Genomic DNA, 25,201 nt, shown 5'->3' with positions numbered 1-25,201 from the left:
AATGCATCACATATTTTCCAACGCATTGCGGAATGATAAAAAATATATATATATTCAATACGCTTTATTTATGAAGAGCTCAAAATCATAATTAATGTCTGAAGATAAACATAATTAATAATTATCACTGAAGCACTCTTACTCCCAAATAAGATTTACCAAAATTAATAATATTGTTGTACTATCCCCAAAAGGATGAATAAATGTCATAAACAATGGTTGTTATGAAGGTTACAGAGTTTGATTTGAAAACAAATGAGTATAAAACAGGCTATTTCTACCTTATGAGACTATAGTAGACCACAGTAAATCTTTAAACATTCACCAACCATTTAATTTTTGAGCTTTTTGCTATTTAATTCATGATTACAATCTTGTTATCAGTAGCTAGTATTATCCATAAATGCATTATTTAGTAAGTAGTTTAAGGTTTATCAGTCAAAATCTATGTTTGTTATACATGTTTATGCACTGATTTTGAATAAGGTTGTCACTTTAAAATAAGTACTATGTACATGATATTATCTGTAAGGCCCCGCCCAATAACATTAAAATGCAAACTGCTTGAGGAACATGCAATGATAACATGACCCGATGACTTAATAAGTACTAAAAATACGTTTGGTTCAGGTTACCCGACCCTACCTACGAGATGACGCCGACCCTACCGTTGTTTTAGACTGTTGGTAAACAAAATTAAAAACTAAAAAAAGAGTATGTTTTGATATGTGGTTTAAAATTTTGAAAGCTTTATACAGAAGGTGCATGTAACACCATTATTCAATGATGACAATAACATTCTAATATAAGACCTAAAAAAACATGCCTAACGTTCCAATTTTGGAAAAGGATGTAATCCTAATCTAAACAATAACTAATTTTTGGCCTGATGAAAAACATTGTGCAAGTTACGGCTTTATTTATTTCATTATCATAAAAACATTTCGTGTAGAACGTACCAGGTGAGAAATAATAGTAATCGTTACAAAGATTAAGTTATAACAGTTGTATTGTGCTTTAAAATACAATGCAAAAAGATATAAATTACTCTTAGACTAAACAATTACAAGTTGAATAAATAATAACGGCGTTGACCAGTGTTAAACGCAACTCTGTCATCTAGCTCGAGCAATATTTAGCTGGAAATTTTGCTGCGACGGAATTCATAACTTCGGCATAGGTGACGTCACAGCTTGCCAGCTGAGTTTTTCGGCAATTTAACGACGCCTCTCTGACATTGCAATAAACTTCCTTTGTGACGCTCTGTGTTGCATACAGCAGGAGTCCTTTAATACATCCATGAATTCCACCAAATTCACATGGGACATCTCCTTTTCTGACTTTCTCCAACGTGCAAAGAAAGTTACTCTTAACAAGCTCTTTGTTCGTACAGTATAACCCGAGAGCTGGTCCGAATTGGTCAATATCGATGTACCGTCTGATATATTCTTCCTCTGGCGTGCATCCAACCTTACTAAAATGTTTGACGCAACGAGAGTACTTATCAACATCTTTACAAAGTAGTTCGATATTAGCGTCAAAGATAGCCTTCGCGTGGGAAGCATTTAAAGTTTTTAGCTCTGGAAGTGAGCTATCTGCTGGTGGAAACATTTTTTGCATTAACATGGTCCCGTATATGACATCGGCGCACTTAAACACTGCTGTGTTGAAAAGATCGGAAGGGTTGCCGATAATGATGCTAGGCTCAGTTGTTGTTGTTGGTATTGCTTCCACATATGCGCATGCACAAACCAAGCCGAGGGCGATACAGTACAGAAGACCCATTTTGAGGCTGTTGTTGTTTTGCACCTTAAAGTAATAAAGTTAATCTACAATATTCCCCAGCAATGAAATCATTAATCAACTACTAAATCATGTTTACCTTAAATCGTTTCATTACTTAATGCTTGCATATGATAATAAACATGTTCGTAATAATTGTGATCATTCAAAAGAAATTTACAATATTTTCTTAAAGTTAAAGGAAAATTTGTTCTCTATAACTGCAATAATAACGTAATGTTACACTTACTTGGATGTGAAAGTGATACTCCGATGATAAAGTAACAGGTTTGTCCGTATTATATAGCAAGCCACATTTCTTAAGGTATCTGATGCACATAAATGAGTTATGTTGCTGCTTATTCGCTCCATACAAGTGTGGTATCATTTGAAAGGACTGAATGTGTAGAGAAGAAAAATGTACAGTCAAACCGGATTTAACGGTCACCTGCTTTAAACTGCCACCTGCCTTATCGGACCACTCCCGCCGTACATTTTTACTATATAAGGTACGTGCATTAAGCGGCCAAATGTCTAATCTCTGACCCCGTAAAGCCATATAAACACTAATTAGCGGCCACTTATCCTTGTCACTGACACCTCCGTTGTACTTTTTACCAATACACAGCTTTAGTTGCATATTGAAGTTGATATAAAAGGACGACAGTCTTGGATATTTCCGTCGTCCAATGGAAATCCATATAACATCACACGAGTACCATGCATGCTTACTCCTCAATAAATCATGTTTATAACATGTATTGCATGTTTGACAGAATTGACTCCCTTAATGGAGATATTTTAATAATTACGAAGTAAGTATTATACCGATGCATTATAATGTAAACTCGATGTTTTGCCATGGAAACATGGCCATTCTGTCCCGGTTTTATTCGGAATGAATAACATTAACATTAACTGACATCACTTGAAATGTACTGGATTTAGGTGTGTTTTTTTACAAAGTAGTAATCAGTAAGGAATATCATTTCAAATAGTACATTAATTAAATGGAATCATCAAATATGAAACTTGCTCTGTATTGCAAATTGTGAGTTTCATTAACATTATTGCCAACGGCTAGATTGAATGCCGAGCTTCTTTAGCAACATTGCCAACGACTGGATAAAATGACGAGTTTCTATTTCATTATTGTCACTGGCTGGATGTAATGATAAGCTTCTTGAACATTATTGTCACTGGCTTGGATTAAATGGCCAGCTTCTTGAACATTATTGTCAATGGCTGGATTAAATGGCCAGCTTATTTAACATTATTGTCAATGGCTGGATTAAATGGCCAGCTTATTTAACATTATTGTCAATGGCTGGATTAAATGGCCAGCTTATTTAACATTATTGTCAATGGCTGGATTAAATGGCCAGCTTATTTAACATTATTGTCAATGGCTGGATTAAATGACCAGCTTATTTAACATTATTGTCAATGGCTGGATTAAATGACCAGCTTATTTAACATTATTGTCAATGGCTGGATTAAATGACCAGCTTATTTAACATTATTGTCAATGGTGGATTAAATGACCAGCTTATTTAACATTATTGTCAATGGCTGGATTAAATGGCCAGCTTATTTAACATTATTGTCAATGGCTGGATTAAATGACCAGCTTATTTAACATTATTGTCAATGGCTGGATTAAATGACCAGCTTATTTAACATTATTGTCAATGGCTGGATTAAATGACCAGCTTATTTAATATTATTGTCAATGGCGGATTAAATGACCAGCTTATTTAACATTATTGTCAATGGCTGAATTAAATGACCAGCTTATTTAACATTATTGTCAATGACTGAATTAAATGAGATTCTATAACATAATTGCCGTTAACACGACAAAATAACCTGCTTATTTAACATACTTGTCAATGGCTGGGTTAAATAACTAACTTATTTAACATTGTTGTCAATTGGCTGGGCTAAATATCTAGCTTATTTAACATTGTTGTCAATGGCTGGGTGAAATAACTAGCTTATTTAACATTGTTGTCAAGGGCAGGATTAAATGACGAGTTTATGTTTTCAATCGGATACCTTAACCACTGACAAATCATGAGTTAATCATATGATATAAGACCATTTCAACAAAATCAGATATTTCCCTGGATAAATAATTAAAAATAAAAACAAGCTCGAAAGATAGGGATTTTTTTCTTAGGCAAAATAATTAATTATTTGTTTGCAATGATTGTTATAACGCATGAAAACAATTTCAAATGTTAAAATGCTCATTCATCATTGTATTGTTTTGTTTGATTGCTAAATACGTAAACAGGCAAATGAATGAAAGGCTACACATTTAAAATTATATATACTAGTATATTTGCGTAAAATCTGAAGCTGCCAATCACTTGAATTCACTGCAAGATTTCAGCATTTCAATTCGAAAAAAATCAAACACAAGCCTTGCTTTTGGACATTTATACAAAACATTGATGTTCAAGGTGAAGGCCACGTTTAAATAAAGTTCTTACCAAAATAACAACTTGTCTATTTCCCATTTAAAATAGTTTTCTCATTCGGCGTCATTTGTTTACCCCCTCTCCCCTGGCTAAATTCAAGCCCTGTTCCCCAACCCCTTCCCTAAAGTCAAACTAAGGTTTCGTGATTTTAACCTTGAAGTAAAACCAACGTTAAAAGAACCCCCGTGTTAAAACTAGATAAGGTCTTAAATAATATATTTTCTTGTATTTGTATTGTCCAACTCACTAAAATCATTCGAATATATCAAAACCATCAGCACCGATTGATGATATCAGACCTGAAATAAAATGTAAAATAGTCTAGCTAATAATATTACAATTTCAGCCTAAAGAAGAAGCCTTGTCACTTTTCTGAATGTGAATGATTCATCTCACGTCTACGAAGACCAGCAATCTAACACACATAATTTACAGCAAAATATCAATGGATTGACAAATTGCCTTGTGGTTTCAAATAATTGCGCAAATTTTCATGAACAACGAATCACGTTTTTAAGGATAACCAAGCACGTTTACATGGACACTCAGGCACGTTTACATGGACACCTTAGAACGTTTACATGGAAACCCAAGCACGTTTACATGGACACCTTAGCACGTTTACATGGACACCCAATCACGTTTCCATCGATACCCGGGAACGTGTAAATGGACACCCAAGCACGTTTTCATGGACACCCAAGCACGTTTACATCGACACCCAATCACGTTTCCATGGATACCCGGGAACGTGTAAATGGACACCCAAGCACGTTTTCATGGACACCCAAGCACGTTTACATGGACACTCAGGCACGTTTACATGGACACCTTAGAACGTTTACATGGAAACCCAAGCACGTTTACATGGACACCTTAGCACGTTTACATGGACACCCAATCACGTTTCCATGGATACCCGGGAACGTGTAGATGGACACCCAAGCACGTTTTCATGGACACCCAAGCACGTTTACATCGACACCCAATCAGGTTTAAATGGACACACAGGTACGTTTACATCGATACCCAATCAGGTTTATATGTACACCCAGGCACGTTTACATGGACACCCAAGCACGTTTACCTGGGAACCCAAGAACATTGACATGAGCACCCAAGCACGTTTACATGGACACCCAAAAGTTTACATGGACACCCTAGCACGTTTATATGGACATCCAGGCACGTTTACATGGACACCCAAGCACGTCTACATGGACACCCAAGCACGTTTACGTCGACACCCAAGCACGTCTACACGGACACCCAAGCACATTTCATGGACACACAAGCACGTTTACATGAACACCAAGGCACTTTTACATGAACACCCATGCACGTTTACTTGGGCACCGAAGCACGTTTCATTGACGACACAATCACGTTTACTTGGGCACCGAAGCACGTTTACATGGACACCATAGCACATGTACATGGACACCCAAGCACGTTAACATGAACACCCAAGCACGATTACATGGACACACAAGCACGCTTACATGGACACACAAGCACGTTAACATGGACAAACAAGCACGTTTACATTAACATCCAAGCATGTTTACCTGGACTACCAAGCACGTTTACATGGACACCCAAGCACGTTTACATGACCACCGTAGCACGTTGACATGGACACCCAAGCACGTTAACATTAACTTCCTAGCACGTTTACATAGACACCCAGGCACGTTTACATGGACACACAGGCACGTTTGCCTGGACACCCAAGCACTTATATATGAACTGCCAAGCTCCTTTACCGTGATAACCAAGCACGTTTACATAAATGTCCAGGCACGTTTGCATGAACACCCAAGCACGTTTACATGGACACAAAAGCACGTTTACATGAACACTCAAGCATGTTTACATAGACACCCACGCACGTTTACATGAACACCAAAGCACGTTCACATGTACACACAAACAAGTTTACTTAAACACTCAAGCATGTTAACATAGACGCCCAAGTACGTTTACATGGACACCCAAGCAAGTTTACATGGACACCCAAGCACGTTTACATCGACACCCAAGCACGTTTACATAGACACCAAAGGACGTTTACATGGACACCCAAGCACGTTTACATGGGCAACCAAGCACGTTTACATGGACACCCAAAAGCGTTTACATGGATACCCAAGCACGTTTACATGGACACTCTAACAAGTCTACATGGACATTCAGCATGTTTACATGGACACCCAGGCACGTTTACATGAACACCCAAGCACGTTTATCTGGACACACAAGCACGTTTATATAAACACTCAAGCATGTTTACATGGATACCCAAGCACGTTTACATCAAAGCTCAAGCACGTTTACATGGACACCCAACCTCGTTTACATGGACACCCATGCACGTTTACATGGACACCTAAGCACGTTTACGTGGACACTCAAGCAAGTTAACATAGACACACTAGCACGTTTACATGGACAACCTAACACGTTTACATCGATTCTCAGTCGCCTTTACATGGACATTTAAGCACGTTTACAGCTACACCCTAGTACGTTTACATGGACAAACTCACACTTTTACATGAACACCAAAGAACGTTTACATAGACATACGAAAACTTTTACATGGACACCAAAGCACGTTTACATGTACACACGTGCACGTTTACATGGACACACTCGCACTTTTACATTGACACCAAAGCACGTTTACATAGACATACTAGAACTTTTACATGGACACCAAAGCACGTTTACATGGACACACTTGCACGTTTACATGGACACCAAGGCACGTTTATATGTACACCAAAGCACGTTTACATTGACACCAAAGCACGTGTACATGGTCACCCAAGCACATGTACATGGACACCTAGCACTTGAACATGGACACCCAATCACTTGTACATGGACAACCGAGCACTTTTATATGGACACCAAAGCACGTTTTTATGGACAGAACAGCACTTTTCATTGACACCAAAGCACGTTTACATGGACACCCAACACGTTTACATGGACACAATAGCACGTTTACATCGACATCAAGCACGTTTATATGGACACCCAGGCACGTTTACATTGACACCCAAGCACGTCTACATGGACACCCAAGCATGTTTGCATGGACACCCAGGAACGTTTACATGGACACCCAAGCACGTTTACATGGACACCCAAGCACGTTCACATGGAAACCAGAAAACGTCAACATGGACACACAGGCATGTTTTCACGGACCCTATAGCATGTCTTTATGGACACCCTAGCACCTTAACATGGACACCCAAGAACCTTTACATGGACACCTAGGCACGTTTACATGGACAAACTAGCACTCTTACATGGACACCCAGGCACGTTTACATGGACATACACGCGCCTTTACATGGACACTCAGGCACTTTTACATGGTAACCTGAGCACTTTTACATGGACACCCAAGCACCCTTGCATGGACACCCAGGCATGATTACATGGACACACTAGCATGTTTACATGTACATCCAAGCACGTTAACATGGACAACCTAGCACATTTACCTTGACACCAAAGCACTTTTTTATGGAAACTCGAGTACGTTTACATGGACACCAAAGCAACGTTACATGGACACCCACGCACGTATACATGGATCACCAAGTACGTTTACATGGACAAAATACGCACATTAACATGGACATCCTAGCACGACTACATGGACAAACAAGTACGTTTACATAGAATGCCAGGCACGTTTACATGGACACCCAAAGACGTTTACATGGATCACCTAGCACGTTTACATAGCCATCAAGGCAGGTTTACATGGACACCCGGGCACGTTTACATGGACACTCATGTACGTTTACATGGACAACAAAGCACGTTTAGATGGACACCAAAGCACGTTGTTTACACGGACACCCTAGCACGTTTACATGGACACCCAAGCACGTTTACATGGATACACAAGAACGTTTATATGGACACCCAAGCACGTTAACATGGACACCCAAGCACGTTTACATGGACACCCAAGCACGTTTACATGGATACCCAAACGCGTTTGCATGGATACCCTAGCACGTCTACATGGACACCCTAACATGTTTACATGGAAACCCTAGCACGTTTACATGGACACCCTAGCACGTCTACATGGACATCCAAGCTCGTTTACATGGATACCCAAGCACGTTTACATGGACACCCTAAATCGTTTACATGGACACCCTAGCACGTTTACATGGACACCCTAGCATGTTTACATGGACACCCTTGCACCTCGACATGGACACCCTAGCACGTTTACAAGGATACCCAGGCGCGTTTACATGAACACATTAACACTCTTACACGGACAACAAAGCACATTAACATGGACACCAATGCACGTCTACATGGACATCAAAGCAGGTTTACATGGACACCCAAGCACGTTCACATGGACACCCAAGCACGCTTACATGGACACCTTAGCACGTTTACATAGACACACTAGCACGTTCACGTGGACACCTAAGCACGTCTACATGGACACCCTAGCACATCTACATGGATACCAAAGCAAGTTTACATGGACACACTGGCACGTCTACATGGACACCTTTACATGGACACACAAGCACGTTTATATGGACACCAAAGCACGTTTACATGGACACCAAAGCACGTTCACATGGACACACTAGCACGTCTACATGGACACCTAGGCACGTCTACATGGATACCCTAGCACGTTTACATGGACACCCTAGCATGTTTTCATGGACACACTAGCACTTTTACATGGACACCAAAGCACGTTTACATGGACACCAAGCACGTCTACATGGACACCAAAGCACGTTTACATGGACACCAAAGCACGTTTACACGGACTCCCAAGTACGTCTACATGGACACCCTAGCACGTTTACATCGACACACTAGCACGTTTACATGGACACCCATGCACGTTTACATGGATACCCTAGCACGTTTACATTGACACCCAGGCACGTTAACATGGGAACCTTAGCACGATAACATGGGCGCCCTAACACGATAGCTTGGACACCCAAACACATTTACATGGATACCCAAGCACATCTACATGGACATGCAAGCACGTCTACATCGACACCCGAGCCCGTCTGGTTTTAGCTGTTAAAAAGAAATACCCCCATCTTTGAATGAAATTCTAGTAATAGACAAATGTTTGCTTTTCTGATGTTTACTAGATCAAGATAATGTATACGATTTCTAGTGTATTTATTATAATTCAAACGTTATACAAGCTTATTTTGAACGTACATTCGCTTTTTATTGATACAATTTATTCAGCAGTTGTTTTACTTTTCTTCTTCTTCTTGTCCTCCTCCTTCTTCTTCTTCTTTTTCTTCTTCTTCTTTTTCTTCTTCTTCTTCTTCTTCTCCTTCTTTTTTTTTCTTCTTCTTCTTCTTCTTCTTCTTCTTCTTCTTCTTCTTCTTCTTCTTCTTCTTCTTCTTCTTCTTCTTCTTCTTTTTCTTCTTCTTCTTTTACTTCTTTTTCTTCTTTATCTGTATCTTCATCTTCTTTTTCAACGAAGAATTATCAATGCCATTAGCCAGACGTAAATTGTTGGCTATACGATAACTTAAGACACCATTATTTGGAAAGCTTTGTCCATCATTTATTTCAAGATAAAACATAATAGGTAAGTGCCGTGGGTGCGGAATATGTATTTGGCAAGGCAGTGAGTCGTTTATTCTAGCGGTTTAACAGTTGTTGATTGTTTATTTATAAAAAATAGATGTGTGAAGAACATGTGATGTATAATTAAAAACGAGAGCTCAGCCCACATAAGATGTTGTTTTAGGCTTGAGTTTAAGCTGAACGTTTTTGTTATAGACCACAAAATGTATACAGAGACCCTGTGAAGCTGAACGTCGTACCAGATTTCAATGAAAATCAGTCTATGAAACAAACCTGGAATAATGTTTGTTTTACAAAATTATTAACATTTAACACATGGATAAAAACAGGGAAATGAAAGGAAAACAAGATACAAAAGATGTAGATTCAGATGCACATTATATTATTCAATGCGGTTTTCTACCTTCTGACTGCACTGCTAAGTTTAATTAGCTGAATGGACAAAAAACGACCAGAATCACTGTATGTACAAACATATATCCTATATTGCTATCCATTAATATGTTCCTGAACCTTTGCAAACGTAGACTGACATTTGTAAACCCTAGTATTTTCTATACTCAAATTGTGCTCACATACTTTTTAAATTGCAGTTGATAGGCACACTAATCTTAAAGTTTAGTTGAATCTGAAAAACACCCTTTGATGCCACAGAAATACACCGAACCAGAAGTGAAGATGGGTTGGGTTGTCAGTGGGTTGTGAGAGGAGAGCGTGTGGGTGGCCGGATGTGTCGGCAGGTTGGGTGTGTGGACGGAAAGGCGTGAGAGCGACCGAGCGCCATGCTATCGTTCATATGATCCTGTTGTAATAAAACATAAGAGGAATCATCGTTCAAGCCGTTCAGCACTATCAGTGCTTTGATTGTTTAATGCGGTTTCCAGTTTTTACGAGACATATGATTCTGTATTGTCCTTGAATGTCCTTGAAAGCTCATCATGAAATCATAAGTTTTCACGTCTCAAGCAAAAGCATTATGTATCAATATTGTGGTTGAAAATGTTTATATTTTAAATGCACGTGTGAATTAATGTATTATTTGGTTGCAATTACTGACAGTTTGTTGAACTATCAAATCGAGAGTGACGAAAATCCATAAAGTGCAACAACATTGCAACAAACTATAATGTTACAATTTAAGCGGACTTAGATAAATCTTAAATCGTCTTAAGCGTTACCTGCTGAATAAATATTATCAATGCAAAGCGAGTTAACGGTCATAATAAGTTTGCATTACTATTGCATTATAATAAATACATTAGTTATAGTATACACAATCTTAAAACTAATAAACATCAGGAAAGCAAACATTTGTCTACGATTCTATTTATCTAAGCGTAAGAATACTCGTGGTGATCAGTAAATGGTTTGCTAATGTAACAATATGTTTTCCTTACCGTATAAAATAACTATTATCTTAAAATAGAAACATATTATTTATTTACATCCGGGCGGATTTGGGGTTTTCTTTCAAGATGGGGGCATGCTTTTTGAAATATCTAAGACAAAAGCGTACCAATTTTCTTACTCCAAAATAAGCATAAAGTATAATCTTTAATAATCATGAATGGTAGTAAAAGTGTGAGCAGCCGGAAATGCTTCAATATATACGCAGCACTACTTTCTGTAATCACTCGTTTAAACATATATCTTAAACACAGAAATATGAACAAAGATTATCCATGTTTTGTTTTTCTGATTAACAGCCATCGTCAGAGACCTATATGGCCACGTTTTTTTACGATTACAAATGAAGTCCTGTTTCGCTGACGGTGCCAATGCGGTTATAATAACCCTTACCATGCGGGGTCCGAATATATTCGGACCTAGTTGTGTGTAACCCGATCCATGCTAAGTCCGGATATTTTCGGACCAGGATATTTACCATGGGATGTTCAGCAAATCCATTTCAAATTCAAATCTTGCAGCAAACTACCACATCAGTACATACATATCACATAGCAAAATAATTAATCTAGCATGTGAGTTAACTTTATGTACCAATAATAGTAAACTGACAGAGAAATCCATAATTATGTATCGGGTATTTTCATTTTCTGCCAACTCCGCCATTTTATGTATGCGTTCACAGGGCATCTATACTTCATGCTTGTTTACTTTTCATTTTTAAGAGTATTCATTGGTTACAACAACTAATCTCATTTATTTATTTGTTAAGAAATAAAGGGGGTGTAATCTTTATTATACTCGCACTCGGGCCTTGCCCATTCAGCGAGTGCTCCAATGCGATTAATAGTCATTTTAGTATCTTTGAGCACTGAAAGCATGTCACCCTGGTTAGAGCTAACCTGGTTCTATAACGTGCATCAGTGTAAAGCTCTATTACACGGGATCCCCATTTAACGTCCCTCCCGGAAGGTGATTAGTATTTATTTTTAGTGGTGCGGTGGGGAATCGAGGCTGTGATCCCTGGATGGATAGTCAAATGTGTTACCACTAGACCACGGATCCGCCACTAAGAATACTTGTTGTTGCATGTGCGTCGGCATTCGGAGCTCCTCGAGCTTTTTCATCGAAAACAACCTCGGGTGTATGCCGGTACAACAGTAGTTCGTAAAATTTGAATTATATCATTATTTAAGTGTAGTGTTTTTGCTTGTAATTATAGATCTAAGGTTATATCGATTGCCAGTGAAGTGTATTACTGCAAACCTAATTAAGATTCCCAAGAGTAAAATCATTAATTTTAACTGCCAAATTGAAATTACTACGCGCTCTACTTGCAGCGTAGTTAAAGTGTACCGATTTCTGATATTGTCAACCGTCCATATACATCCGAAGTTGTTTTCGATAAAAATGGCCGATGGTGTTCCGAACGATGTGTAGTCGGTCTGAATGTGTGCGGGTTGTGTATATCCCTCGTTTCGTGGCTGTAAGGTTTTCGCCCTTTGCCTTAATACAGGGTGTTTGGTACTATTTTTCTTCTGGGCTTTTCCCTATACATCCCTTTCCCTTACAACCCTTGACAAACACCTCTATGTTTTATATACAGGCGCGTAGCTGCCTATACGCGAGTACAGGGCTGATTCCACATGATACTGACAAATGAAAAAATCAATAATAAATCAGGCAAAGTTGCAGTATGCGTACTTGACTAAATGATCCTAAAACTGTTGGTTTTCCAGTACTAAATAAAGCTCACCAGAACGCCAAGAATGCACCAGATTTGCACCACAGTTTTCAAAAAAGGAGGAGGGGGGGGGGGGTATGCCCCCGACCACCCATAGCACAATTATGAATCCATATAAAGCTACGACCCTGATTTAGTTTATATGTACTGTGTTATTTATGGAGTTTCGCGCGGTTGTTCCATTATTGTGGTTTGTGATAAATGTCTTTGACGTTGATCCTGTGCCGTTAAACGGGATTTATGTTAAAACTTTCGACTACTGTGCTTATTTCTGAAGTTTTGCATATCTATATTCACAGTATTATCGTTTAAGGAATTTTAAAAGTCGACACGCACACGCCGTGCGAAAAGCGTTTTACAACCACTCAAAAACAGAAGCTCACCACATTCGGAACACCTCGGCCATCTTCCGCCATTCGCCGAGCCTCCTATGTATGCCAGTGCATTCGTTAAAGAAGTTCGTAAAATCTGTTGAAAGCAACTTAGTTTAATGAAATAAAATATAATTCATGTAAATATTGACCTATGAATTACTGTATAATTTGAGTTTTATAAAGAGTCTTAAAATGACATATGTTTTGTATATATAAATAATTCCACCAAAATAGAAAGATTTATAGATTATTGATAAAAAAAGAAAAAAACAACACTTTGTTACTCTGTTCTTAATTCTGACAAGTATAGATTCTAATTTCATAACACCTAATCTATACAATATAGATTGTGATATTTGCGGGAGCGTTATAAAGGATGATATGAGATTGAAAAATGGGCAATACATGAAGCAAGACTCTGCCTTATCTTAAATGCAATATCCGAGTGAGAATTACAGCAATGTTTACTGCCAAACCAGGGGCGTATCTAGCCCTCTATTGATTTGAATTCATAAGTGTGCTATAGCGGTCCGGTGGTATGCCCCTTCGGAAATTCTTTAAAACAATGGTGCAATCTGGTGCATTCTGTGCGTTCACTGGTACTTTATTTATAATTGGAACTGGAAAATGGACAGTTTTAGGATCATGTAGTCAAGTACGCATACTGCAACTTTGGCTGATTTTTTTTTCGTTAGAACCATTTGGATTCAGCCGCGTACTCGCGTATAGGCAGCTACGCGCCTTCAAACTCATTATAATGATAAACAAATGTTCATCAAATCCCCGACCAAAAGGTCCGTGTCAAAACTGACAACTCAAATATGAAACATGTTTCGTCTCTTATTTCCTTTTATTAGTGTACAAGCTCTTTCTAAGTTTTTGCCGGTATTCTTTTATGTGTTCATAATTCATATTTGTTATACACTTGTTTTTGAAAAACACTTAAAGGCGAATATTAAAATAAGTGAAATGTTTATACAAATGTATAGACTATTGGCATGTTTTGTAAACATAGCTTTGATTTTTACTTTTATGGATTAGAATGTTTCTCTTTTTTTAAAAATATTTTGTGAAGCAGTTTACTTGTAAATCTGTTTTATATTCATAGAGAAATTACAATCCACTTAACAGTTAAAGATTGTTTGAGTGAACATTTAAAGATGCACTCTTACTCCCATAAAAGATTGACCACATTTAATATAATTGTTTAAATATACCAAAAAAGGATGAATAAATACCAAAAACAATGGTTCTTATGAAGGATATCGAGTTTAATTTGAAAGAAATGAGCATCAAACAAGGTATTTCTACCTTATGCGACGATAGTAGATCACAGTTAATCTTTTAGCATTCACCAATCTATGATATTTTTATTCGTTTTCAGCTTTCAAATTCACGGTTACAATCTTGTTATCAGTAATTAATAAATTCCATTTATGCATTATTTACTAAGTAGTTAAAGGTTTATTACTCAATAAAGGTTTTTTATTCGATATGCAACTTAAGTTAATCTTATGGTCTGACATACATGACTGACTTCATTCACTCTATTGGTCAGTAATTAATAACAAGTAATCCGATTAGCTACATCGTTCTAAGATCCAATTAAGATCAATATTGAATACCAGCCCAGAATGTATGTTTGTTATAAATGTGTATGTATTGATTTTGAATAAGAGTGTCAATTTAAAAAATAATGCATTCATTAGACGTAGTCGCATAACCTTTTTATGCTGTGTAAATACATGCAAACAATCCTTAAGAGTTGAGTGGTCTTCATTATATTGCGTAAACTACCCATCAACTGGGCCAGCCACTGTTTATATCAACCGCTTTACCTGATTAAAATCAATAACAGTTGACTGCTGATTTACTGTAATAAATGTATTGGAAAATTTAAGAAATACTGCCTCCTCATTAGACAAAACATCATGTTGACCACTAATCCTGGTACGTGTCGCGCAGCTAGCGGTTCTTGTGGTTTTTGTATATACAGTCGAACCCCGATGGCTCGAAATCGTTTGGCTCGAAATCCTCGTTTGCTCGAACTAGATGTAAAGGACCGATTGCTTTGAACTGAAGGTAAACAATCCTGCTTGGCTCGAATTTCCCACGACTCGAGGTATTTTCGCCGGTCCCTGGGTGTTCGACTGTATTATCATCGTACACCATGCAAAAGCCTTACGGAGATTCGTCTTTACTGCATTCAGTGCTTTGATATTAGAAAAGATGCTACCAGGGGCGTAGCTAGGGTCTTAAAAACTTGTAGGCCCGATGATACTATGTGCGTTTGGAGACTCTTATATGCACATTACACACACTTTATTATACTTGCAATGATTACAATAAAATCAAGCAATACACCCTGCATGTTGTTTAAATAAACACCAACCTTGTTTTGATTTAGAAAAAAACAAAACAAGAGTTGTTCAAAGTGTTTGAGTAGCTATTAGTATTTATTGCGTTTTGCATTATATTCTGTGTTGTTTAAATTTTGTCATTTTTCAAAAACGTTGTAGGCCCAGGCCTATAAATCCTATATGTAGCTACGCCACTGATAGTCTACACTGTATGGATTTAGAAATGTATTTCATTTGATCATCAACTGTCAAATTCACAACAAATGTATTTAAGTTAAATACTTAAAGCATTGTCGTTCTTAGTCCTTCATAATTTATTTATTTACTTGTACAGAGATTTCAGTTTAAAAATTGCTGACATAATTCCTAATTGATTCAAAATTTGACAGATCATGTTCCCCCACACGGCATTATGATTTCAATTGTCGTAATATAGTGATAAATGAATGCACCTTTGCTTACAGAATATGTCATTTAAACATCATTATATATTATTGTGTATTTTAATTAAATTTGACAAAAGTTAAAGACGGCTTTTGAACGTACCGACAAAGGAATGTCTTTGTAAATTAATTTGTTATAAAATAGATCTTTTTCATTAAAAAACCCTTTTGTAAATGTAATTAGATTATCCAATCCATTTTAAAAGTCCTTAAATCAACTGTCGTAGATAAAAAGTATCAGACATAAACCTTAGTATTTGACCATGGATTTATATCATTGAGCAATAGATATTATTTGTTATTTAGTCTTTTGAATGATCGGTTCATACTTTGATTTTATCTTGTTTAAGTTTTAAAAAAGCTTGTATGGCACTTCAGTCATAAGCGAACAAGTATCTTAACGCGAATAATTGCACCGTATTTTATTTGTAAACGTGGAACACGAAATTGAATAATTAAAGATAATTTGGAGGAGAAATATTTAACACGGATTTTTGTAAGTTTTGTGTTTATTTATAAACTTTAGTCTAAATACGTAGTGTGCTAATTGTAATATTATTTTAATACTTTACACGCGGATTATTATGGACTTTTAATATTATACTGGTGGGTGATACATATCTGACAAAGTGGGTAATTGCAAGTTTCGCTAGTATCATTTTAGTCTAAAATACTTACTAATAGAAATAGTATTAAAATACTTTAAATGTAGATCATTTGTAATTTATAGGCTAGTTATGGATAGTTTATATCAGGGATGACAATGGGTACCCGAGTACTTGAGTATTCGATCAATCAACCGAGTACCCGAGTACCAAATCACTACCCGAGTACTCGAAAAATATAAATATTTATACTTTATATTATTCTTTTTAAAGGAAACGTAAAACACCGTGGACTATTGTGTGTTTCGATATTATGTATCAATTTTAGTCTTAAACATTGTAATAGGAATAGTATTAAAGTGATACTCTTATTTTAAATCAATACATACATATACAGATTTTGAGTGGCAAACCTTTGACTTCTCACTAAATAATGCATTTATAGAAAATATTGATAACTGATAAAAAGAATGCAACCGTGTAATAGCTGGAAACAAGTATTAAATGACTGGTGGGTCATAAAAGATTTACAGTGTTAAACTATCGTCTCATAAGGCAGGACCATCGTACTTTTGCACCTTTCTTTCTTTAACTCCAAATCCTTCATAGGAACCATTGTTTTCGATATGTATTCATCCTTTTCGATATATTAAAACAATTGCATTAATTGTGGTACTGCTTATTTGGGTGTTAGAGTGCATCTTGAAAATACTGAAAATACGGATAATCTGTAAAATATCGCTAAGTTATTGATGGTTAATATCCTTCTTTCGGACGAGAAATAGCTAACAATGTGGATTAACTTATGTTTCGTGGTTTTTATGTATAAATCTTAAAACGTACTTATAGAAATAGTATCAAAATTGTTAAAAAGCGGATGATTTGCAGATTATAGCTTAGTAATGGATAGTTTATATTATTCTTTTGAAAGAGAAATATCTAAGTGGACTATTGCGTTATTCGTGATTATGTACGAATTTCAGTCGTAAAACAGTGTAATAGTATTAAAATACCTTAAAGCTTCACTCTCACAGATTTATCTTTTTGACAACTTTTATTTTATTTTTTGTCTTTGAATTAGCCAATGTTTGCGTAACTGTTTGAAAAACAGTGATATAAGACTGCTTACAAAAGATCGCAGTGTATCCTATTTACGTATTTACGTTCGAAAATTGATGTTTTGTAGCTAAAAGCTTAACTAATGCGCTATGAAAAATGGAATTTTCTGAATTTTCATAAGCAATGGAAATCTGTTTTATTGTGAATTGTATTATTTAATATAGATATATTGGAGGCATTGATGCCAAAATCATCCGATTCTAAGTCAGTTTTGTTTTTAAAAAAAATTCAGAACTGACTATTTAAGAGAGTGCAGCTTTGAACGCGGATTATATGTAACATATCGTAAGGTTATGGACAGTTTATGTTATTCTTTTGGAGGTAAACTATCTTACAATATGGATTATTGTACTCTTCGTGACAATGTTTACATGTAAAAACGTCCTAATAGTTATAGTATCAAATACTTAAAAACCCGGATAATTTGTAATTTATAGTCTGGTATATATCTTAAAGCTGCACTCTCACAGATTTACCGTTTTGACATTTTTTTTTATATTTTTTGTCTTGGAATGAGCCAATTTTTGCGTAAATATCTGCAAACTAATGAAATAAGACTGACAAAAGATCATATCGCAGATTTTCATATTTTTGTTCGAAAATAAATGTTTAAGGACTTAGAGCGTTACTAACGGTTTCAGAAAAATGCATAAAACATCGATTTTGGAACTTAAATTTGAAAATCTGCGGTCTTATTTTTTGTCAGCAGTGGTTTTCATGCATTTTCGCATAAATAAGCTCGTTCCAAGACAAATAAAAATAATATAACAAAAAAGTTGTCAAACGTGGAATCTGTGAGAGTGCAGCTTTAAATCGTTTATTGTTGTATCAGACGTTATAACAATACTAGTATTAGACTACATAATAGGCAGATTATTTATGATATATGGACAGTTTAAATTATACTTTGGGATGAGAAATATTTCATAGCTTGAAATTTTGTAACTCTTAAAACGTTCTTATAAGTGTTGGAATAATAAAAACGCGGAGTATCTGTTACATATCGCTAGGTTAATGACTGTTTATATTATTCTTTTGGATGAGAAATATAAAACAACGTGAATTATTGTAAGTTTCGTGATAATGCATCAAAAATATTCCTAAAACTCTCTAACAATCATAGTAATCAAATATGCGGATTATAGAAATGTATCGCGAGGTTATATAATTGGAAAAGGGTTTTAGTATGTACTATCAAAAATAAATGGTTTGATTCGACGCGGTCGCAGAGCCATTTATGTTTTGTAAGGACATACTAAGGACCTTTTACTTTTTAGTAGTCTAATGTACATAATCCCGTGTAAACTACCTATAAAGAGAGCTTGACACTGTGTGTATCTATCGGTTCACCTGATTATAAACGCTGATTATAATGGCTGATTACTGGTTAAATGGAATACATGTAGTTTTAACCTTTTTACTTTTTTGGTGGTCTACATACTTAATACTGCCTTCTCATTTAACAAAACATAAAATGTTGCCCACTAAAAACACACTTATTTAGATCGTGGAATTATATTATGGAGCATAAGGGAATCATTAGCGATACATAAAGAAGACAAATGGTGCGTCACTGAAAAAAATCTAAACGTTCGAATATTTCATTTTGCGTCATTTACGGTTTCTTACGTAAATACTTTTTCAGTGATAAAAACGACTAGCGACAAGGAAGGCTTTGTCAAAACAAAACAAATTCAACCATTATTACACGTTATCATTTATTTGGAGATTCATATGAAATGTAATCGTTCGTCCAGCTGCGCCAGTCATGAGCGATTTATTCCCATTAAGACCTCCAAGTAAACAATTACCTATACTTAATGATATTTTCGGGGAGAAATATTTATCAACATGGATGTTATGTACGGCCTGTGGTATTTTCTCAATTTGTAAATATACTAACACTTGATAAGGTTTGTAAAGGTTTTTTAATCTTTAGGTTAATCATTTTCATTCTAACTTCAAGGTCACTTACAAGTGTCATGATAACACGGGGATATAATTCTAATAGGAAGTTACACGCATGGTTTCTAACCAGGTAATTCTTATATTTTAAACTCAACGTCTTTCAAATGAATTTAATAATTTATTTATTTTAGAGTTATCCTTATGAATTTAAATACGTACAAAACAAGTTGATGCAAACCAATATGTTTTTATTATGTTAATGCATTATCATGTTTAACTCAAAAAAGAGATATTGTGACGCCCTTTTTTCCGCGGATTTTGTGTCCGCATAACTAGAAACAAAAAAGATACCTTTATAGATATAAACGTGCACAATATTGTTTGATGCAAAAAACATGTTTTAACGTTAATGCATTATCATGATTAACCCATTTGACTTAACGATTATATATTTATGTACAGATAAAATAAAATAGCGATGTTTGGGCGCCATTATGCTGGAAAATGTGTGGCCACGTAGTTATTAATTAACGAAGAACATATACAAAGGTTATTTGTTTTAACTTTACACAAATAATAAGTTAAGATTTGTTTTAATTATTAAGGCGAAATGAGTAAAACATAAAGCTGTATTAAAATTAAAAAAAAGGTTTTTACATCAAACAAATTTGTGCACCTTTAAAGCTGCCCTCTCACATATTTACCGTTTTGACAACTTTTTGCTATTTTTTTCGTCTTGGAATGAGCCAATTTTTGCGTGAATATTAGCTAATCGATGATTTTAGACTACTGACAAAGGATCATTTCGCAGATTTTCATATTTCCATTCGAGAATTAATGTTTTATGGCAAAAAAGCGTTACTAATGGTTTAAGAAAAATGCATAAAACATCGATTGTTGAACATAAATTTGAAAACCTGCGATCTGTTTATTTGTAAACATTCTTATATCACTGGTGTCCATGCATTTTCGCATAAATTGGCTAAGTAAAAGATAAATAAATGTTGTCGAAGAAAGATTAATCTGTGAGAGTGCGGCTTTAAAGCATTTTAATAATAACAATATTTTAAGACTTAAATTGTGAAGCCTTATGACCCAAAACACAATAGTCCACGTTGATAGATATTTCCCTTTTTCAAAGGAAGAATATTATAAACTATTCATAACTAGGCTATCATCCACAAATGATCTGTTTCCATATATTTTCGCATAAATCGGCTTATTCCAAGACAAAAAATAAAAACAATTTGTCAATAGGTTCAATCTGTGAGAGTGCAGCTTTAATGCGCAAATTCTATTTTATCATGGTGATGTTAAGTACATGCGTGATTTTGTTGTCAAAACACAACTTAATATATTACATGGCCTTCTTATTTGACAAAAGGAAATGTTGACCACTAAAAGTAGTATTAAGTCTCGGTTGCACTTAAACGCCTGACATTTCTTTGGTCAAAACTTTCAATCTGTGAGAGTGCAGCTGTAATTCGCGAATTCCATTCAAATAAGGTGTATAGTACGTGCGTGATTTTGTTGTCAATACCAAACTTATATTACATGGCAAATTAAAATGTTAATACAGTAGTAATCCGCGTTAGTTTTTGCTTAAAGTTCAGGTAATAAGATAGATATTAAATTTATGCTGATAGCTAAACCTTCTATATTCAATAAATTGTCTATAAATATTTTATTTATCAACATATTAAACGAAACATGATCTACTTATTTTAATTTTGGACAACTAAATTTGAAATTTGATATAAGTTTGATGAAAACCTTTCAAACGCCGATAAAAACTAATCAAGTCTAGCCCTGATTTACGATAATGTCAAAAACTTCAATTTATCGATAAACAGTTATAAAAGATCATCTGACAAAATTCAAAAACAGGTATACACTAAAAAGACATAACGCGCTCACGGAATGTTCCAAATAAAAGGCTAACACAATACAAACAAAACTTCATTTAATTCATCTTCAAAGACATCCAAACTGCAACGTTTAAACAGCTGTATCGATGAGGTCGCTTTTAGATGTAATGGTTAAAAGTTGTTAGCATGTACTTATAAAAATAAATAAGTACATACTAACAACATTTAACTTTTTAGTGGTCTGCATTATTTTTTATCTATTGTGTTGCATGCTTTGAAATCAATGACTGTTGATTTACTGAAATGAACGTAATGAAAACAAATATGTAATACTTACATACCATCTTTTTAGACAAAAGATAAAGTTGACCACTTATATTTGTTTTAAGTTTCGGGTTCACTTAGATGTCGACTTAAACTTCTTTTACAGGATTTATTCATAAAAAAGAAAATAAATAACCAGTTTGGAAGAATCGAATATGTAAATGTAGAAATTAGTGAAATTTGGAATATTTATTTAAAAAACATGTGGCCGATATTTCAGATCTTTGTTTAAGTTCACAACTGTTGTTAACTTTTAAACGTTACATAATATAGGGAGTATAGGGAGTACTTATCTAATTAGATAAAACAAGCGTAGCTGGTACAGTTGTCTCCAAATTGCTAAAGAAGAGGGCAGATCACATGTGTGTCCATGACCCCCCCCCCCCCCGGGGCATTAACACTTTAAAAGTTAACAACACCAACGTTTACAATGTTGTTAATCCTACTGACGCAAACAATCGGCCTTTTGTTTGAAAATGAAGAAGTACATGCGAGCAAAACACAGTCGGACTGGACTCATACTTGAGATAAGAGACGCAATCATGGCCGCTAAAGCGGCATAAACTATTGCATTATGATGTTGTCTTTCAAATTAATTGTCATTCGGAACTTCTTGGCCATTTTTATCGAAAACAACCCCGGATGTATGTCGGTACATCAATTGAAGTAGTTCGTAAAATTTTGAATTATATTATTAATTAAATGTCGTGTTTTAGCTTGTATTTGTAGATCTAAGTTTCAATTGATTGTCAGTGAAGTGTACTATTGCAAAACATGATTGAGATTCCCAAGAGTTAAGTCATTAAGTCAAACAGCTAAATTGAAATTACTACGCGATCAACTTCCAGTGCAGTGTACCGATTTCTGGCATTGTAAACAATCCATATACATCCGAGGTTTTTTTCGATAAAAATGACCGAGGAGCTCCGAATGTACGTGGAGATATAACAACACTTGTGTTAAACTCTCACTTTTACAGTTATGTTTAATAGGACGATTCGTATTATAACACGTAATTATAAAAAGTATCTTTAAACAGTCTTCCGAAAATAGCGTTTCATTAACTGTCAGGGGGACGGTCGCCAGTTTTTATCCGCCTCTCCATCTGCTTATTTATCATACACGTTTGAAAATAATGCAATCTACATGTTCATAAATGATAATGTAATATTTATATTTACAGCTGATTCCAAAAACCTAAAATAGACGAAGATAACGATGGATACAGGAAGGGTTGGCGCGTGCCACAGGCTGGAAAATAAGCGCCGGAAGTTCCTCATGGTCATAAATGACGTAGTCAAAAATAAGTATGACGTGTACGCAGAATATCTTGACCACGCCCACACGGAAGCGGACTACAATTTTGAAAAATCAAAAATGTTCGTTAGGAGAGCTTTGGTGCGACAAAAGGTCCTTCAGAAGTGTATGAAAATGAGACGGCGTGAGGCTCAACCTAGAAGTGTGTTTGGTCGCTATGGAGGAAAGCCCGTTGAATCGTTCAGTCGCGATATTGAAGGATTTATTGCTCATAATCATCCAAAACTTAGACGTAAACGCCATCTAGAGCGTCTATTGAACGAGAGTTTGGATAAGGGCGCCATTTTGAAGCAGACAACAGTTAAGAATAGAATGTCGGGCTGGATGGAAAGGTCATACACTAAATATAAACTTTTACAGCAAAAACGTGAGCAGACGAATCTCGAAAAGATTGAAGAAGAATTGGAAAAAGCTACGGCGAGGAAGCCTCAGGGAATTTCTCGACTGCCTGTTCTTACAAACCCATTTTATTCCGGAGCTAGAAATGACCCAGAACCGGAAGACAATGAAAACCCGGAAGCGGAAATAGCAAAGACGAAACCGGAAGCGGAAATGGAAGTGAATGTTTTAAATCTCGCAAAGGATTTTGGAAATGTTAATTTGAAAAGCAAAGTAGACACAAGTGTTGTAAATACGAACAAAACTCTTGAACAAAGACGATCTCTTGTTCTACCGCCTATAAGTCCAACAAAAGCAATGATGTCGGCAGTTCAAAGCTAATACGCGACACTAGTGTTATATATGCGTGTTAGAAGGTGCGTTACATTTATTGCATATTCTAACTAAGCAATCTTACAAGCTGTGTTTGATACAACTAGCAATGCTTTGCCATTGTATATACATGAAGTCCAGGCACAAGGATACAAGAATACAGCAGAGCGTGCTAAAGAAGAAGCCGTTTTTTTTCCGGCTTGGTGGTTAAACCACAGACTGCAAATATAGCAACAGACGCACGCACGAGGAGTTCAATAAAGACGATACGTAGCTTACTACCATCCGTACCCGATAACAATTCTATATCTCAACTTGCTTTTGCTCAATCAAAAGGACCCCCTTCCCGCCCCCCCCCCCCCCCACGCCCCAAATGACTACTTGAACGCATGGTCATAAATCTTTATTAAAGAAATGGTCATCAATAGCTTATTAATGGTCGATTTTTGGAATTGGCGATAACGCATTTTATACATTTGTGAAAAATGTCAATCATAATTTTCGAGGTCCAAGATATCTTCCCTATGGGAAGGACTGAAACAAGTGACTGTGTTGTTTGTAGTCAGTCCCATTTGTTATTTTGTTCGTTTTATGTGGTTTTTTTGTTTGTATATTCCGACAATGTATATGTAAAAATCGTTTGTATTCCTGTTTGTTTGAATAAAATACTATCAAAGCAAATTAAACATGTAGCTAGAAAAATCAGCAATAATACATGTAGCTCATTCTGTCCACTAGAATTCTATTTACATAAATTTGAAATCATTCATGCTTGCTATTACTATAGTACATATTTTTTTTTACTGTGTTTGTATAGAAATTGCAATACTATTGCTGAATTAAGTTTAGAAATAATCTGTTCAATGTTATTCCTTAACGCAATATTTTGTTTTCCATATAACAAGGTCAATAAACTTAAAACCCCCAGATTATTTCGGTGTTAAATCTGTATATTTATATTTGCTGAGTGATTTCGTTGGTTCTGATTATCAGATGATGATGTTGATGATAATGATGATGAGGATAATGATGATGATTATTACGACGATAACGATATCGATGACGACGATGACGACGATGATGACGATGACGATGACGATGACGATGATGATGATG

General features: G+C 35.7%; 2 protein-coding genes across 7 annotated transcripts; one reads left to right on the top strand and one right to left on the bottom strand.

The window, feature by feature from the left end:
- Positions 1–336: 336 nt before the first annotated feature.
- On the bottom strand, positions 337–2,188 carry LOC128224937 (uncharacterized). The gene is made up of 2 exons (XM_052935042.1): positions 2,033–2,188; positions 337–1,809 (listed from the first exon to the last, which is right to left on the bottom strand). The coding sequence occupies exons 1-2, from the start codon at positions 2,168–2,170 to the stop codon at positions 1,120–1,122; spliced, it is 828 nt and encodes a 275-aa protein (XP_052791002.1). The 5' UTR covers positions 2,171–2,188; the 3' UTR covers positions 337–1,119.
- An 85-nt stretch (positions 2,189–2,273) lies between these two features.
- Positions 2,274–25,004, top strand: LOC128224938 (uncharacterized). 6 transcript variants are annotated; one of them, XM_052935046.1, is made up of 2 exons: positions 2,274–2,291; positions 23,241–25,004. In XM_052935046.1, exon 2 carries the CDS (start codon positions 23,276–23,278, stop codon positions 24,092–24,094), a length of 819 nt encoding a protein of 272 aa, XP_052791006.1. In that variant the 5' UTR covers positions 2,274–2,291; positions 23,241–23,275; the 3' UTR covers positions 24,095–25,004. The 6 variants fall into 6 exon arrangements, with proteins under 6 accessions (XP_052791006.1, XP_052791003.1, XP_052791004.1 ...); XM_052935043.1 differs by lacking the exon at positions 2,274–2,291 and adding an exon at positions 16,504–16,729; XM_052935044.1 differs by lacking the exon at positions 2,274–2,291 and adding an exon at positions 16,782–16,862.
- The last annotated feature ends 197 nt before the right edge of the window (positions 25,005–25,201 follow it).

Source organism: Mya arenaria, chromosome 17 (assembly GCF_026914265.1).
Source record: "Mya arenaria isolate MELC-2E11 chromosome 17, ASM2691426v1".
Classification (NCBI taxonomy): domain Eukaryota; kingdom Metazoa; phylum Mollusca; class Bivalvia; order Myida; family Myidae; genus Mya; species Mya arenaria.
Note: the sequence above shows the minus strand (reverse complement) of the source record. Positions and strands in the feature narration are given on the sequence as shown.

Excerpts from the sequence above, each read along its gene's own strand:
- LOC128224937 (XM_052935042.1), bottom strand. The coding sequence starts at position 2,170 with ATGATACCACACTTGTATGGAGCGAATAAGCAGCAACATAACTCATTT. Across the intron at positions 1,810-2,032 it reads AGTATCACTTTCACATCCAA|GTGCAAAACAACAACAGCCT; the intron begins GTAAGTGTAACA and ends TATTACTTTAAG.
- LOC128224938 (XM_052935046.1), top strand. The coding sequence starts at position 23,276 with ATGGATACAGGAAGGGTTGGCGCGTGCCACAGGCTGGAAAATAAGCGC.